The sequence below is a fragment of the Esox lucius genome, chromosome 6 (assembly GCF_011004845.1).
Source record: "Esox lucius isolate fEsoLuc1 chromosome 6, fEsoLuc1.pri, whole genome shotgun sequence".
Classification (NCBI taxonomy): Eukaryota; Metazoa; Chordata; class Actinopteri; order Esociformes; family Esocidae; genus Esox; species Esox lucius.
Genome location: NC_047574.1, coordinates 11,582,646 through 11,601,260, shown reverse-complemented (window position 1 = coordinate 11,601,260; position 18,615 = coordinate 11,582,646). Strand labels below are relative to the sequence as shown.

Below are 18,615 nucleotides of genomic sequence, written 5' to 3'. Positions count from 1 at the left end.
TAGTTACTGGAGCAGAACCACTGGTGTAACACTAGGAGTAGTTACTGGAGCAGAACAACTGGTGTAACACTAGGAGTAGTTACTGGAGCAACACCACTGGTGTAACACTAGGAGTAGTTACTGGAGCAGAACAACTGGTGTAACACTAGGAGTGGTTACTGGTACAACACGTGAACATTTTGTGTTTAAGTGTACTGTAAAAATACCGGTTTCAGCCCATTGTCTTTGCTTTGTTGCTAAATGATCAACATGACTTCCAATGGATTCTGTCATGTTTTGGGTAGATTCAATTGGTTGGATAATCTACCTCTTAAATATACGACTGCATCTCAATGTTGCTAGAAAATTATACTTTTAATTACCGTTTTACTTAAGAGAAAGAGTCTATAAAAAGCAGAAATAATGAGACTTCAAAGGCTAGACCAAGTGCTTGTATGTTTAACTGATATGTAGTGTCTTTATAAGAGCTGTGATGGTGCCAGACAGACAGAAGTGTGCTTTGCATTGCAAAACTATTCAAACTGATGTTTAAATGAATGCTTTTCATGTCCTTTATGCAATGTCATCTCAGGATCTTCGATTTTATTTGTCAAACTCAGCGTCTGACTACCTCTATCAATACAAGATTAACTAATGGAATATATTAGAATACAATGAAATGCACTGCAAACCAATTGGATACATGTATTCTGAGCTAAAAGCCTGTTCTATAGCATCAGTTTGATTCCAGCTGACAGCACACACTCCTCTCACCTCCCACTTTCTCTCTTCCAGCCAAGAAAGCATAAAATGTCAAAAACACACAATAAAGGATCTATAAAGGATCATTTATAGACGGCTGTCCAAATAAAGGCTTGTTTCCCACAGCCAGTTTGCGTGTGGCGACTGAAACGTTAATATTGCGGACAAACCCAGCCTCCCGAGCGCCGGTTCATTCCGGTGCATGTCAGCAGTCCGTTCCACAGTTTGCCTGCATTCCCGGTGCCTTGGGACTGGAGTAAAAGCCCACATAGGAGCTCCTTTGTTTAGGAGGGACTAGGCATGGGAGATCATTTACAAGCCGCTAACGCCTTCACCTCATTGGCTGACACAGCTCAGTCTGCGTCTGCGAGAGGCACCGTGTGTGTGTGTGTGTGTGTGTGTGGATGTCTGCAGCAACAGCAGTTACCTACACAGCGTCCTGTAGGCAGAGAGGCAGGGAGCCTCTCTATGCTCTGGCAATGGTAACAGAGAGTCAAAATCGCCCTCCACTCAGAGATTGCTGCAGTGGTAGCCAGCTACACCACAGTGTTCTGTCTAGAGCCGAGGGGAGCAAGGCAAAGCAAGATGGCCACCGTAACCATGTAGGAATATAATGCTACCCAAACTGGAGGCCCTGCCTCTGAGGACTGATAAGGTAAAGCTGCCCTGAGCCTTCAGTAGCCCCAGGGTCTATTGTCTAGCTCCAGACGCACAATAACCCCGGCCAGCAGCCGGGCAGGACATTAGCCCTGTCTGTTGTGTTGCTGGGCTGGGTTCGGAAACTCTTTCAGGATGTCAGGATAAAAACAGTGTTGCATGAAAAGTGCTATACGGCGTTGTTGTGATTATCTTGTGTTTTTTTTTTTTTTGTTGTTGTGTTTGGGTTTGGAAACTGTTTCAGGATAGGACTTTTAAGAATCAAACAGTTTGTGAAGGGTTTGATCCAAATTGAAGAGGTTGTTATTGTCTGTGTGTGTGTGTGTGTTTTCCAGGTGGGGTGCAAGGACGTGGCCAAACTAGAATTAAAGAAAGCAGTTTCCACGGTAACAGACACCCTTCTCTCTTTACTGCTTGTCTTTTTGAGCCGTGGCAGGTTCAAGGCTCCTTCTGAGACCTTCTCTTTCTTTCTGTATTTTTCTAAACACTGTTTTTACATTGGTGCGTCTGCACCTGCTGCTGGTCTGAGTGAGGAGGAGGGTGTTGGTAATCATTAACAATAGCTAGACCAGCCTTTTTTCCTGAAAGTTGTAGTAGTAGCAGTTGGTGTAGTAATAGCATACTAGTGAAAGTTCATTATAATTTTTTGCATTTGTTGTTTTTGTGGAAGTTTGTCTGATTCTGTTTTTAGCCTGACTGGCTGGGAGACTAATTATCACGTGTACCTGCAGTGTTTGTAGTAGTACTAATAGTATTTATTACTGTGTTTGTAGTAGTACTAATGCTAATAGTATTTATTACTGTGTTTGTGGTAGTACTAATGCCAATAGTATTTATTACTGGGTTTGTATTAGTACTAATGCTAATAGTATAAATTACTGTGTTTGTAGTAGTACTAATGCTAATAGTATTTATTACTGTGTTTGTAGTAGTACAAATGCAAATAGTATTTATTACTGTGTTTGTAGTAATTATAGTGTTAATAATATTATAGTGTTCATGTGTTTGTAACAATTATAGTGTATATTCTGTATAGTATATTCTGATTTTGCAGTCGTTATTGTGTTTGCAGTATAGTACTGTTCTTTTTTTGTTGAGACTGTCTGTAACTGAGGGAAGTTGAGACCGGAGACTGCTGCGCTCTATGAATGAAAGGAATACCACACACAGACATTCAGAGAAACACACACTCACACCCAAAAACACACAGTCCAGGAAGGAAGTGTTTTTTATGTCTTATCATAAGAGCACCACACAGTGAGATCTTGTCGTATAACTCTGTAGTCTGGCTTTAATGTCTATGGACCGTTTTGAGGATTGCCTGCAAACGACTTACATTAAATTACATCGATGACATGATTTGAAGGGAAAGTTGTGAAAGTAGTTACAGTAGAAGCACTTGTTTGTTTAGTTACGATGTGAAGCCCCTCAGTGTAGACTCTTAAGATGGGCTTTTTCCAGAGGTGTGTCATTGTATATTTTGTTTGGGAAGAGATGGTTTAATTTGGATATGTATTAGAGACAAAAACCCAAATGTAACCTTTTGTAATTCATTCTTCTGCATTGTTACAGGTTATGTGATCAGACATTCATGCGTTATCTCTGACTGGTTAGGTTTGGTGTTGCGGCTTGGAATTTTTACAACAAAAACACTAAACAGTAGCACATGTAGGTGACTAGCACCTTGCTGTGGGTCTGTCAACAGCAGTGACTGAGTGCACTAATCTGCCTGATCCAGGCGGATCACTTCCCCTAAATGCAGTCTTTTCTCCTTCTTTTGCTGAGCACAAAGTAGGTCCAAATTTGACATTCAAAAACCTGGATGAACTTGCAGTGTAAATGATGTCATGCCCCGAGTGTGCGTGTGCATGTGTGTGTGCGTGTGTGTGTGTTAGGGATGGATACTCCCTTGGTTGAAACCTCCTTGGGAACCCGTCTCCTCTGAGGGTGTAGTTAGGATTCAGGAAGCAATCCCTGTCCTGTTGCTAGGACAGGAGTCCCAGTGTGTGTTGGTTTACGTTTGTGTGAGTGTGTGTGTGTGTGTGTGTGTGTATGCGAGTGTGTGTGTGTGTGTGTGTGTGAGAGAGAGAGAGAGATACAAAGTTTAGAGAGCCTTTCAAAGTCCCTGAGGCAGACACAACAAGCACAGAACAAAGCAATAGCCCAGACACAGACAGATGGACAGAACAACAGACAGGCAAAACATCAGACAGACAGACTAACAGATGAGCGGACAGACAAACAGATGGACAGAACAACAGACAAAAATACCAAATGACAGACAGACCAAACAGCAGAGATAAAGGCAGACAAACAAACAGACTGGACAAAATTACAAACAGATAGTCAGACAGAATGATAGAAAGACAGACAGACAGACAACAGATACCCACATAATGTCATTTAATTTGTCCCAGATTTGTCTTTGTCCTTATATAAATCTTACTGCTGATAGTATTCAGCTGGAGTCCATCCAATGCTACTTGGTAATGAAAAGGAGGTTAATGAGACAGACATACTGCCCTTACATCGCTCCATTTACCCCTTTTCTTTCTCTCTCTGTCTGTATCTATCAGTTACTCTGTTTTCTTTCCCTCTCTTTCCCTCCTAGTTTTTCTGCCTCTCTCTGCTTTTCCTCTCTCGTTTTAGTTCTTGCCTTGTTTTTACATTGTCTTCCCCTTTCTCTCATCCTCTCTTAATAGTAGCACGTTCCACACATTCTGTGATGTCTCTCTCTGTCTCCCTTTTTGTCTCTCCCTCCTGCTCTCCCTCTCTCTCTTGTGATTTCAGCTGGAGTCTAGATGTTGCCTCAGTCTCCCGTCCCACTATCAGTTGCATCATCAGAGGCGTGCTCTTAGTAGTATGACCAGATGACGAGGTGCTAGGGCTGTTGTTCTGAATACTACGGTACATATCCCTCTGAATCAACTGGTGGATTTGCCAGGTTACTCGGCCAAGAATGTGCTGTCTAACACTCATTTGTAGTGGAAGGAGAGAGGAGGGATAGTATGCAGGCATTCTCTTTATGTCGGCAGGCAGACTACCCAGTGTGTTCTGGGTTTGGTATGTGGGTTAGAGTGCGGACTGTGTTTACTGACAACATTACTATGCTCCGATCAATGTTGGCTTTCTCCTGTCCTTAATAAGGTCTTCAACAGTGGCCCACTGGCCCATTTAATATGGACACTAGTGCCCTGAAGCTCCCACTCTTGATGGGGTTTGTAGGATTTCTAATGTTGTTGGATACCTCCTTCTTCTACCAGTCAGCTGGAGGCATCCGCTCTCTGTTAGTTTGACAGGCCTGGTTTTACCCAGCAACAGAGGTGTGTTGATGATGGGAGCTGCACAGATCCTGTCCTCTGTGTATTACAGCTGAATGTGTGCCACTAATTGCCCTAACATCCAGCCACATCTGTTTCATTAGCCCAGTCAATACCTCAGACTCTACATTTAATTCATTTGGCAGATAATCTTCACCGGGGAAACTTAACTGAGTGCATATATTTTCAGGCTGGCCTCTGCAGAAATCAAACCCACAACCCTGGCATTGCCAACGCTACGCTCTTATCAAGAGAGCTACATGGGACTGCTCACTTCTCAACACCCAGCCTTGTATACACACACCTAATTAAACCAGTCCCACTAGGACTGAGTCCGTTTTGTTAGCACTTGTTAGAATGAGGACGTGACCAACATTTCAGGGTTGGTGGCAGTTGGTGGTGGCTGTTCTTTCTCACAGGTCACATTGGGTACTGTAGGCCGGGAGTCTATGAAACGGAGAGGCATGCTGGGTAGTGTAGTTTATAAAACCTGTATAAACAGTGAGTTTAATGACAGTTCAGACGAGGTAAACAGCCACCCACCTCAAGCCTACGTAGTTAAAACAGTTCATTAGACTGATATAAAACAGAACGGGTGACACATGCTCACCCCACCAGTACAGTCCTATATATACACACACACACCCACACACACACACGCACACACACACACAGCAGTAGTAGTCAGCCCTGTTAGTGGAAACCACTGATTAAATCAGTTCATTCGGCATGTGGATTTTAGTATTGACTTTCTGTTTCCATCCCTCTCTCACTCGCTGATTTTCACTGATGAAATTGTCTTTTTCTCCTTCTTCCTACCTCTTCCTTCATGTCACCACAATTCCATGCTGTTTATCTCTCTCTTTGTCTCAGTTTATCATTCTGGGGTTAGGGTTTTTCTTTCCCTCCACTTACAGAAGGCACACACAAAGAGACAAACACCCACACACACACACACACAGACCTAGACACAGGAATAAAGACACAATTAGACATGCACACTGAGTGATGTGACAACATGCTCTGTCTGACTCTGAACACATTCTCATTTTGACAGGGGTAACATTGTGTTCAACTCTGAAGCTCTTGCTGCAGAGACAAGGCTCTTTCCCTTTGGTTTTCACTGTTTTATTGTTGTTATTCAGTCTCTGGCCTGTTCTTGCTCTTGGCTTCTGTTATGATGTGCTACACACACACACACACACACACACACTGCTGGGAGACAGTCTGTTGTGCTCTGTGTCCTATGACTGTTTACTGAACGCTACATCAGTCAACTGCCAGAACTTGTTGAATCACAATTCTTTCTGTTTGTCTCCTTGACTCCCTCTTTCGGTGGATAATGTTTTTAAGCACTGTCAAAGAGAGGGTTATCGTCAGGTGTTAATTGATGATGTATAGAAGTGGAGTTGAGCCAATATATCATTTTACAGATGATACTCGGTCTCCCCATCTCTGTCAGGTGGTTCCAGAGGGCGGCTCAGTAAATGGCAGAAGCCTGGTCCAGATGACGGAGGATACATACATGGCAGCAGAGGACGATGATGAAGAGGGCCACATAAGTCACAAACACCCCCGCCATTCCCACACTTCTGCCCCAATCCAAGATGGCCAACACACAGCACATATCCAGAGGGATTCTGGACTGCAGGACATCAACAGAGAATTTCTCCAACAGCACCACTCTTCTGTCGGCACCTCCCACAGCAGTGTTCACGAGAACTTGGCTGAAACCAACAGGGCTCAACTGACGGTGGGTCCGGAATTTAATTTGGTGTCCCAGAAGCCCACATTACAATCAGCATCCCGGGTGACTACAAAAACACAGTACCCCAAAGGCAGCTTTGAGTCCGGTAATGCACTTCTGGATGACCCCATGACTATTCCTCTGAAGAAGATAAAGCTAGAGGAGCCGTGGGCGTGGTCCACTGACCAGTCCTCCACCACACTAGAGGGCAGCGATGACGGCGTCTATGAGGATGCTCTGTCCACGCTGGCAGCCGTCGTTTGTTTCTCTATCACAGACAGGAAGGGGCTGGAGGAGAAGTTGTGTAGCTCCCGTTCCCCGATCCTACGCTCTTTCAAAACAGAACCAGAGGACTTTAAAGAGGTCTCTAAAGTGGACGTTTGCCTGAAAAGTGCTCCTTTCAGTCCAAGGAACATTATCGTTAAACGAGAGCAACCCTCCCCAGGTCTTTCTAGGCCGAGCGTCCAGTCGTTGGTTGAGGAGAGGAATATTAGCAATGACCAGGCTATTGCTATCGAGGCACTAACCTTACTGGCTATACCCCAAGAGCCCCTAGAATCCTTTAAAAGTGAGACACAGGGTCAGAACCCCAATACACCCTCCATGCACTTATTCAATAACAACACCCCTCTGCAGGATGTCAAAACGCCTACAGGATTAATTTCCAACAAAGTCCTTGTCATAAGTGCCCCCCCGAACCAGACCTCTGTCATACGCTCCCCTGTGGCCAGACACAGTCATGTCATCCAGGGTCATTCCCGTAGCCCTGCCACCACCGGCAAACTGTCCCTGGAGGACCTGTTAGAAGCCAGCTCGGACTGTGAGAGGCCTGCCTGCGATAGCACTGATAGGGGAGGACAAAATCTGTACAGGAGAGCAGATCAAGGCTTCGGTTCTTACCACAACAGTCACGACGGCACGTTCAGAGAGCGGAAAGACACGAAGAACAGCCAGGAAACGACAGAGAGGACTGTGACTAAGAGCGGGAGGAACAGGGATGAGGAAGAGGTGGCAGCTCAGCTGGCCGAGTTGGCCTTCATCATCCAGTCACGTCATAAGCAACAGGGTTTCCACCCCTCCCAGCACTCAGAGAACAACCCTCCCAGAGGGACTCCAGTCTCGGCCATCAAGTACAACTACAACTCGCCGCATGTACCACCCAATAACAAAAAAAACCCTGTGAAAAAACCCAGGACCACATCTTACAAACCCAGGAAGAAGAAGGTAATGGAGGGGGTTGAAGGTGAGGGCTTCAACCCAAACCACAGGACGCCGCTCTCCAAACGGACGCCCAACGGCAAGGCTCTGCACACAGCCAGGCTCCAGAAGGTTCCGCCCCAGCCGAAGGTGTCATCGTTCTCACCCCGGGCCCAGATGGACCTGAAGAGGTATCTGGCCGAGGCTCAGGAGAAACAACGGCAGCTCTTCTACTATAGCAACGCCCACAGTGGGATGAAATATCAGAAAACCACTGCTACCATCAATCATGGTCAAAGTCAAGGTTATGGTCAACACAAACAACAGTGGCCTCATTTGAACGGTCACCACAGTGGTCCGCAAAACGGTCATGTGGACCCTATACAGGGACAAGGAGTTAAACCAGAACGTGAGTGTGAAAGACCATTATATTCTCAGGTATCACAGCCCTATGTTGGGCAGCAGCACAGTGTTAACCTACAGGCCGGCACCACCAAACCCAGCTCTACCAGAGTGGACTCAAACAACCACAGAACTGATCTGAAACCCGGTTTACCCAATGGCTACTCCTCTGGGGGTCAGGAGCAGGGCCGTTACAGGGTTGAGACATCAGGTCAGGTCACCGTCTTGTCCACGTCAGCTGGGGTCGCTTTGGAGGAGTCGGATGAGTCGACACCCACCAAACACAACGTCAACAGCTTCCTGGAATCGCCCCTCAGGTTCCTGGACACACCCACTAAGAACCTGCTCAGCACCCCCTCCAAGAAGATCTCCGAGATCCCCTCCTGTGGCTGTGTGGGTGAGTGAGGATGACCATGACTGCTTTCTATGTGTCGGTTGGGAATTGTCTTTGTGTTATACGTCATACCTCATACTCCACTCAGGTTTACTGGTGCAGTCTTTGTCACGTCCAAGGGCGTGCCATTTGATTTGCCAAAACAAGCCGGCGTTCCGTTCTATAACGTTTATCTCTCTTCACAGAGCAAATCATTGAGAAGGAGGAGGGTCCATACTACACTCACCTTGGTGCTGGACCCAGTGTGTCTGCCGTCAGAGAGATGATGGAGAACAGGTAGCAGAAAATGAACAGGAACAAGAAGTATCAGTTCTTCTATTCCATTCTGTAACCAAGCTTTGAGGAAGGATAGTTTTATTAGAATGGCAAACCTGTGATGTGTTAATCCTCTTCTGCTTTCATTACAAGTGTATTATGTTTATTAGCTGCACAAAAATGCTAAGCTGATATACAACTATACAAGCATGAGTTAGTATGAAAAGTGCCTCAGTAACTGAAATATTGACTTTTGGGATGATCGAGCTTGGCTAAAATGTAGCAATACATAGTCTACATACAGCCTACATACAGTATCAATACATAGTCTACATACAGCCTATTTACAGTATCAATACATAGTCGACATACAGCCTACATACAGTATTAATACATAGTCTACATACAGCCTACATACAGTTTCAATACATAGACAACATACAGTCTACATACAGTATTAATACATATTCTACATACAGCCTACATACAGTTTCAATACATAGTCTACATACAGCCTATTTACAGTATCAATACATAGTCGACATACAGCCTATTTACAGTTTCAATACAGTCTACATACAGCCTATTTACAGTATCAATACATAGTCGACATACAGCCTACATACAGTATTAATACATAGTCTACATACAGCCTACATACAGTTTCAATACAAAGACAACATACAGTCTACATACAGTATTAATACAGTCTACATACAGCCTACATACAGTATTAATACACAGTCTACATACTGCCTATATACAACATCAATACATAGACAACATACAGCCTACATACAGTATTAATACAGTCTACATACAGCCTACATACAGTATTAATACACAGTCTACATACCGCCTATATACAGCATCAATACATACACAACATACAGCCTACATACAGTATTAATACAGTCTATATACAGCCTACATACAGTATTAATACATAGTCTACATACAGCCTACATACAATATTAATGCATACAGTAGTATTTGTGTCTGGTATAGTCTGTCAACCTACTGTATTTTCAACACCTGTCCTGCCAAAGACCTGGTCTCCTACAGGCCTCTGGTGTTATGGAATGAGGTAGGGTTAACAGTATAGTTCATGAATATAGAGTCTGTCATTTAAGAAAAGTAACACCAGGCATGCAACTCACACACACACACACACACTCCCATATTCACACACACCTTTGTATATAGTAGCACACATACCTTTGCCCACATAGACATACACACATACACACACACACATTCACAAACACATTCACACATACAAAAACATGCATACTCTGTGTGTTAGAACAGGAAACCCCTAAGGCCGAGTCGAGGGGCCCATGAGCAGAGCAGACAGCCTCTACAACCACCACACTCTCACAGTCTTTCTGCTCTGTAGTTTCACTGCTGAATGGCCTCAGTGCACTAGTTTTTAATTGTGCTGACAGTTGTTCCCAAAAACAATTGCTGCATTTTGTCTGGTTGTGTTGTCCCACTCTCTTAGAATGAATTAAGGAGCTTTGAATAACCTTTTAGAGTTCAATTGATTGCCACAGATGGGAAACCATTTTAATTCCTTTGAAATGGTTCTTCAATAAACCCCTGGGTAAAGGTGTAAACAGGAACCATTTTAAAGTTCAATTTCAAAATGTATTTATCAAATGCACCGAATGACACAGCGTCATTAGGAACAATGACATTCCTGTGACATGGCACACGACAAAACATGATTTAAAACGTGATTTCTTATAACTTTGTTACCATCTCCTAGAGACATGATTCTGAGTCCTTCTAGTATCTGCAGCAGATACTGACCCTTTAAGGGATTCTGATTTCCTGAATGTGGAAAACTCTCTCAGGGAAATATGAGAATACGAGTGGCCAGGGTTGGACAGACCTCCTTATACTACTGTCATTCTGACTCTCCATGGCAAGGAACCCACTCACTGACCCTCAGATCCGTTCCCAAGGTTCTCCAAACCAGGATCTTTGGTTCTACATCGTAACTTGAAGTTCCACAAGAATGCCCTCAACGGTGCAAAATATATACCCACAAAGGTGCCAATATGAGCCCATTGTTCCCCTCTTTTCTCTCCAGGGTTCCGTGAGAATCTCACGGGTTCCTCGTGTCACCCCTAATTGTCAGAGCGCGCTCACTTTTATTGTTGGGACGTATTCATTGAGTTGACATTCATCAATGTGGTGCCGCCGTGATTGCAGACAGGGGGAGAACTGTGTTGGAGGAATGGATGTAATCGCTGAGAGCACTGGGTTTGGGTTCTAAGGTGAGCAGTGTGACGTGTGGGTAATATGTTCTCTCCGGTATGCCAATGCGTGTTTGTATGAAGGTACGGAGAGAAAGGAAACGCGGTTAGGTTGGAGGTGGTGATCTACACTGGGAAAGAAGGACGCAGTTCCCAAGGCTGTCCAATCGCCAAGTGGGTAAGTATCGTGTCAACGCGCGACGCGCACGTGTGTAGGTGTTGATGTGTGTGTGTATGTAAATCCGTGGAACATGGCCATGTGTGTAAGAGCACCCCCCTCCCCCACCAGGTGATTCGCCGCGGCAGTGAGGAGGAGAAGCTGCTGTGTTTGGTGAGGCACCGGGCGGGCCACCACTGCGACAGAGCCGTGGTGGTGATCCTCATCCTGGCGTGGGAGGGCATCCCCCGGAGCGTGGCCGACAGCCTGTACCAAGAGCTCACCCAGACGCTCAGCAATCACGGCTTGCCCACCAGCCGACGCTGTGCCCTCAACGAGGAGTGAGTTACCGAAACAGCGGGCGTGTCATTTTTTGCGAGAGACGTGCACATTCAGAGAGACTACTTAAGGGAGGGGCTGAGGTTTTTTCTTTCCGGGTCATTTCTAAATGGTGACCTGTCTCTCCTCCTCGTCCTCACTCCAGTCGGACGTGCGCGTGCCAGGGTTTGGACCGGGATACCTGCGGAGCCTCTTTCTCCTTCGGTTGTTCCTGGAGTATGTACTTCAATGGCTGCAAGTTCGCCCGCAGCAAGGTCCCCCGAAAGTTCCGCCTGCTGGGCGACATACCCCAGGAGGTGAGGGCCGGGACTGTCCGCTCAGACTGTGTCAAACTCTAGTCCTCTGTTGCAGGCTGCTGTGTCAGGCAGATGTTTGGTACTCCCTCTTTTCTCAGTCAGGGTCATCGATTACCTAGGGGTTGGAAAAGAGAAACTCTAGCTGTTTGTTGGAGTAGGGCATTCAAGGACTAGACCTAAAGGTGCCCTCTGATGCCTAGCTTCAGAAACCACGGGACAGATTGACCTCCTCACTGTGGGTCAAGCCAGAGGACACCTTGACCACCGGTTGACAGGGACCTTTGGCTAAGATGTAAATGACGTGATAAATGAGCTGACAGGTAGGATGGAGCAGAACCTTTTGAGAACAGGGAGACACCAGCTGACAGTGTTGCACTCCAGGAATTGAGTTTGACATCCCTGACTTAGATTTGCAAGACTGGTCTGAAAGGAAACCCTAACCCGTCCCCCCTATTTGCCAAGACTACAGCATTCTGCTTCCTAGTTACAGTTCTACAAAAAATGATTTAGAGAAGACTGTATTGTCATATTAAAATGGCTAATAGACTCCACCTAGAGGTGTCTGATGGGGATGACAGCCAAAGCCTGACAAGGAAGATAGTGTCTGAAACATCTGTGATACTCCTGGATTCTCTCAGGTTCCCTCCTTTTGTTTTCTCAAGCGTTTACCCCCATCGCTTCCTGTCCCCGTTTGTCCTTCTGTTCTGTGCGTTCTAGGAGGAGAAACTGGAGAACCATCTGCAGAACCTGGCTACAGACGTGGGCCCTATCTACCAGAGACTCGCTCCAGAGGCCTTCCAAAACCAAGTGGATCAAGAACAGGCAGGCCAGAACTGCAGACTGGGACGGAGGCCGGGGCGACCTTTCTCGGGGGTCACCGCATGTGTGGATTTCTGTGCGCACGCTCACAAAGACACCCACAACATGAACAACGGCAGCACTGTGGTGAGCTGCTCAGTGGACCGTCAATGGACACACACAATTGTACACAGAGACACGAAACAAATACTAGGGGATGTTACGACAGCCCCGATCCCTAGTTCAAATGTTTAAGATACAAATATATCGACCGACTAATTACAATGCTATTTATCGCCAGTTCGCTGAGGTTTTTATTTGTATGATTGTATTTCCCTAAAAAATACCTTTGCTCTTGTATTGATTTCATGCCTCTCCTCCTTTAGTAGTGAAGAAATCATGTGAATGCTATTGTAGTCATTGATCTCCAAGTCTGATATCTGTGCCCTCTGAAAGCTTTTGAAAAGGGAAAATGGGACACAACACCGGAGTACTGGTTTTGTATTGTTATCCTCACCATAAAGTGGATATTTAGCTTTAACCATAACCCTGAAGTCCCTACCCCTAAACTTAACTCTAAATCATAAACACACCCCTAATCCTAACCCTACCTAACCCTCAATTTATCCATTCACCTTACCCCTTTCTAAAAATGAGGATTGGACAAAAGGAATTTGGGTCCTGACTAGTAATGCCACACATGATAATTCAGTCCTGCTCAGCTTCCATTTGGCTGTGATTCCCAAGATAAACTGTATTTGTCTACGTGGGACTAAAACGTTTTGACCAACATTCCTTTCGAAGTTCATAGATCAATGTGTTTTAAAAGCACTGACATTGTGCCTATGAAGGGAGAAAACACACCTGACTAGAAGCACCTGTCAAACATTTTACCCAATACTTTGCATTCTCTGAAACAGGAGGTCTTTTTATATAAACATGTTGTCAGTGGTGACACCAATATGTACACAAACCAATATGTACATTTTTAACCTTGTTTCACAATCTTGAACAGCAAAATGTGTGTATCAAGAAACCTGACAAAAATGAGCTTTTTGTCCTGCAGGTTTGCACTTTAACCAAGGAGGACAACCGTGCGGTGCGTAACATCCCTGAGGACGAGCAGCTCCACGTCCTGCCCCTCTATAAGATCTCACAGCGGGATGAGTTTGGCCGTGCGGAGGGCCAATGGGACAAGATCCAGACTGGGGCCCTGCAGGTGCTCTCAGCCTTCCCAAGAGAGGTAATGTTTCCCCGGGGTACAGATCTATGATCAGCCTCATCGCCCCCAAATCCAAGCTTTAACTATTAGTGAGGAAATTCAGAACTGAGCCAGGAGAGCTTTTTTTACCCGGGGTGACCAACCTCCACCTATGTGGGCTCAGGGATTTATGTCAGCCCTGCTCAAACCCACCTGATTCAAAAACAGAGGGTTGTAACCCCTCTGAGAAGAGTGTTGGGTTCTGGTCTCTATATGTATTTACTACACGTGTCTCCTAAGAGCCATGTCTGTACCATCACCAGGTACGTTTGCTGGCTGAGCCAGTGAAATCAGCCCGTAAAATAAGACGGGACGCCAAGCTGAAGGCCCAGGCTGAAAAACAGGCTGCGTCCCAGGACGGTAAGCCTGGACAGGGTCCACACACCCCGGGCAAGGTCAAGACAGACACCCCCAACAAAGGTAGACACCTCATGTTTTTTGGTTGGTTGAAATCGTTGATTCATCATTTGACTGATGTCCTGGTGAATTGATCAGCTGATTCAGTGAGTGATTGATTCCTGCTACACAATGAATCCCAGTTGGTATATTTTACCTTCCAGGTTTTAAAAGCACTTCTGCAGTGGATCTGTCCCCCTCATTCAAAACGGAGCAGCAGTCCTTCTATGGCTCCTACAGACCTTATGTACCAGACACTTACAACCACAGTACCACCACCTACCCTACTCCTGGAAGATCCACCCCAGGGATTGAGGCTCTTTCTACCCATCACCCCGGCCTGCCTCTCCCACAGTATAGAGGGTCACCAGGGGCCCAGAGCAATGGTTTCCCCCTCCATTACAAGGCAGTGGGAGAGCCTGTGAATGGTTATTCCCCAGGACAGATCAGAAAGCAGCTGTCCGACGTAGGGGTTGTCCAGGGTGGCGACTACCCCACCAGGCCGTTTAAAATGGAATCCACTGAGGTGAACTGCTCCCCTCTCCTCAGACCCCCCCACAACCACAGCACGCCTCCTTCATCCTCCTCTACATCCCCTCTTCCATTCGTCGAGGGCCTTCACAGCAGGCTCAATGGGCTGCTCAGGGCAGTGGAGGAGGTGGGGTTCAGAGATGGGGTCGGAGGTCATGGCCTACCCCACGGTGCCCCCCATCCCTCCCATCCCCCTCCTCAGGGCCCTCCGGCTCCCCTGCATGACCAGGAAGAGGTGAAACAGGAACAGGAGGAGGTGTGGTCAGACAGCGAGCACAACTTCCTGGACAACGACATTGGCGGGGTGGCGGTGGCTCCCTCCCATGGTTCCATCCTGATCGAGTGCGCCCGCCGAGAGCTCCACGCCACCACCCCCATCCTCCGGCCCGACCGCAGCCACCCCACCCGCATCTCCCTGGTCTTCTACCAGCACAAGTCCCTCAACGAGCCAGACCACGGCCTCCACATGTGGGAGGCCAAGATGGCTCGCAGGGAGCGGGAGAGGGAGGCGGAGGCTGAAAGGCTGGGGATGGGTCTGGCCCCCGAGGAGGTGAGCCCTGTTAAGGGGAAGGGGAAGAGAGGGAGGAGGGCCGGCAATGAGGGCGTGGAGCCTGAGGAGGAGGCGGAGGAGGAGGGTCAGGACGAGGAGGTGTTGAAGGTTCCTACCCGGCAGGCAATGACTGTCCTACGGGATGGTGTGGTCACTGTATCCCCATACGCTCTGACACAGGTCACCGGGCCCTACAACCACTGGACATAAGATGGTACTGTTATATGCACACAGGCACACACAAACTGACAAACACATCATACCACGCCACCCTGTGCTACTGCCTTACCTCAATCTACTTTACACTTCTACTCTCATTTTGTTTTTCTAATGTCTGTCAGTTTGTTGTTGGTTTTCTTTGTCTCTGCTTTGGAAATCATGAGCAAGACGATCGCTTGTGGGGTTTAACTGTGAGTTGTGGTGTTGATGATGATGCCATTTTTTGGTCCTGTTCTTCTTGTCAAGAGATGGTGCTGAGAACCAATTTTAAATATGTTTTTAAGCTGTTTTTATAGAAATTGATTAATAAGAACAACAAGATGTGATTATTTATTCTGATCATTTTCAAAAACTATTTTTATATTTAATTGTTTTGGTGCAAGCCTGTTTACTGCAATTTTACTGTCAACCAGCAGTCTACACTAGTTAACACTCATGTAAAATCTCTGTGGTCTCTGTTTCAGCCAAGAGTGTTTCTTTCCACTAGATTAGTTTTATCAATGATTTAATTATACAGTATATTTGTGCCATTTCTAGCAACAATTTTTGATAAACAAACCAGATATACCATCAAAGACTAGACTACACAAATGTAGTTTTATGTGAATATAATGTAGCATGGTGCTATTCCATCTCTTTCCAGTTCCTCTACTGGTGGTCATGAAGAAACTGTACTACCTTTTTTTATTATTTTGGTATTTTTGTTCGGTGTACAGATATATGATGACATATTGAAAAAGCACTTTTTTATTTTTCGTAACTTGAAAAAGGTCCCGTTCCAATATGTACATATAGAGATATATACGCAACAGCTTGTGTGAAACCTCACCCCTTTACTCAGTATTTCAGCTTTTAGTTGTCGTTTCTGTTGTATTTTGATTCAACAATGCATTTAAAAACAATTATTAATATGAATTACATATCAGTCTCACACAAAGCCAGGCTTACAAAGCAATTATGAAATGCTGCATATAAAGATTGTGTCAGATTATGGTGCTTATTGTGAAATGCACTTCATTTATATGAATCTGGATAACCATGTAGGTTCACTGTCTGAACTTCCAGTGTTTTAAATAGGACAAGTTGTGGATAAAGATACAGCAAAAAAGAAATAACATAAAACCTGTTCGAAAATGGTGACTATATTACTGTATATTTCTCACTGGTGCTAACAAGATATCTATCCTCTGTTTTGAACTGAGTAGGGAATTGATTGACAGTGATGTTTGTCCATATGCTGGATATAAATACATTATTCAAGTGGATAGCAAACCAACCAAACCCTTTGTTGTTTCTTATTGCCTCCTGTTTATTCTTTGGGAGTAGCTACTCTGACAGAATAAAACACTCCGTCAGATCATTTCAGGTCCTGCAACTGTGTTGAAACCTTGTTAAAATGCTGTTTACCGACCTGTTTTACATGGTGGCATGCCAGCTTCGGGTGAGCTCCATTCCATTTTTTTATAAGCTATATTTTTCAGCCATTTTATGTGTTATAGGATAGAGAGTGGGAAAAGACAGAGGCCAGATTTAAACCCATGCTGCAAAGCCTCCAGTTTAGTTTGCTGGACCACCCTAGGCTAGGAAACAAGAAAAATATTCTGAGAATAATTCCTATTCTACCTTATTCATTCAAATGATTTCTTTCGCCCCCTGGATGAATTGCAATTGGAATGGAATTGCCCCAAACGCTGGCAGCATACTGTTTTCGTTTTGAGTTTCATGAATTCCTGATGTTGCCAACATAATGAAAATGTTATACTGCACTGATGGAGCCCGTGAACCAGTGACGTTAAGAGGCGCTTTTCCAGCCCAGGACTTCCCATGTACCCTAGGGGTGGGCGTGACCTGTGATACAGCATGGCATATGAAAAATGGAGTCAGACAGAAGTAGATCTCTCCAGATTCTAAACAGAATGCTTTCATGGCGCAATCATGTCGAGTTTCCCTCAAGGCTCTCTTTAGTTAGTAATAACTATGTATGTAATAATACATCCATACACTAATACTGTAATCACTTCTGCTGTGTCTGTCTCAGCCCTTGCTAAAGCAGCTCAATGCAGATAACGGTTTCACTGGTGCTTTCATTTAACTTATCACAGATGTGGAGAGTTGGTCTTTTTTATGTTGTTTCTCTTTTTGTTTCTCAGGTGTGATATGTGCGTTTACCCAAGCTTCAACACAACTACATTACACCCCGTCTTTAACCAATTCAGATGTCAAACCATATACTTTGATTTGTCCTCTGAGATCAATAGGATTGCACATAGATTGAATACATTTTATGAATAGTGGAAACATATATACAGTTCATATATCAATTGAATGTATGCTGTTGCATGTTAATGATGTGTTAGAAGACAGTTTCAAACACATTAACATGAGACAGTTTGTAAAAAAAAAAAATTGTCCTCTTAAATTTAATATTTGGTCTGACTTGAAGATTTCCTGGTTTTACCTTTACGTGTGACTTGAAAACTGTTATAACATACATTAAGAAGGAAAACCTTGCACCAGCATTTTAAAACTCAAATGTTTTTATTGGAATAAGACTAGCTATATAAAATAAAACATGTATGTGAAACTGTTTTTACTGTATTGGTATTTTATAAATAATGAACAGTCTGCTATTTTGATAATGATTGAGGAAATAACTGTACATACCTGAAAGTTGTATCAATTTATTCTCTTGAGAACATACTAAATTCAGCATTCCTGGCAATGGCTGCCCTCTGGTGGTTATGAAATAAAGATGTATTTTTACTTTGGACATGTCTGTATTTTTATTTTATAGACCATCAATCAGTGACTTTAAAGTATACAAACTATAATATGAAACTGAATTTGTGTGTCGATTTGTTTTGCTACGTTTCAGGACCAGAATCACAAAAATCTAATTACATTAAACATATTGAGAAGTACTTTTTTGCGGATCCTTATGTTAAGTAATCTGGTCAAGTTAAGACTCTCTTTTCCCCCTTCTTACCTTGTCAATAGCATTTTGCAGTGGAGAGACCTATGGATTCTGTACCATATGAATTCTGTACATAAAAGGAACCTTTACCTCTTTTTAGGTGGTTAAGAAATGTAT

The 18,615-nt window shown here is 44.6% G+C and overlaps 1 protein-coding gene across 10 annotated transcripts in view; it reads left to right on the top strand.

Annotated features, from left to right (window-relative positions):
• Positions 1-18,294, top strand: part of tet1 (tet methylcytosine dioxygenase 1) — a 38,360-nt gene extending 20,066 nt beyond the window's left edge. For 3 of the 10 annotated variants that reach the window (XM_020047379.2, XM_020047380.3, XM_020047387.2), the window contains 10 exons: positions 1,734-1,784; positions 6,181-8,461; positions 8,644-8,734; positions 11,062-11,155; positions 11,267-11,475; positions 11,619-11,769; positions 12,487-12,714; positions 13,634-13,810; positions 14,092-14,248; positions 14,368-18,294. In XM_020047379.2, coding sequence (XP_019902938.2) covers positions 1,734-1,784; positions 6,181-8,461; positions 8,644-8,734; positions 11,062-11,155; positions 11,267-11,475; positions 11,619-11,769; positions 12,487-12,714; positions 13,634-13,810; positions 14,092-14,248; positions 14,368-15,515 — 4,587 coding nt within the window. In that variant the 3' untranslated portion in view covers positions 15,516-18,294. Of the gene's footprint in view, positions 1-1,123; positions 1,397-1,733; positions 1,785-4,280; positions 4,306-6,180; positions 8,462-8,643; positions 8,735-11,061; positions 11,156-11,266; positions 11,476-11,618; positions 11,770-12,486; positions 12,715-13,633; positions 13,811-14,091; positions 14,249-14,367 lie in introns of those variants that run through there. The other 7 variants (XM_020047381.2, XM_020047384.2, XM_020047385.2 and 4 more) reach the window with 5 other exon arrangements.
• The last annotated feature ends 321 nt before the right edge of the window (positions 18,295-18,615 follow it).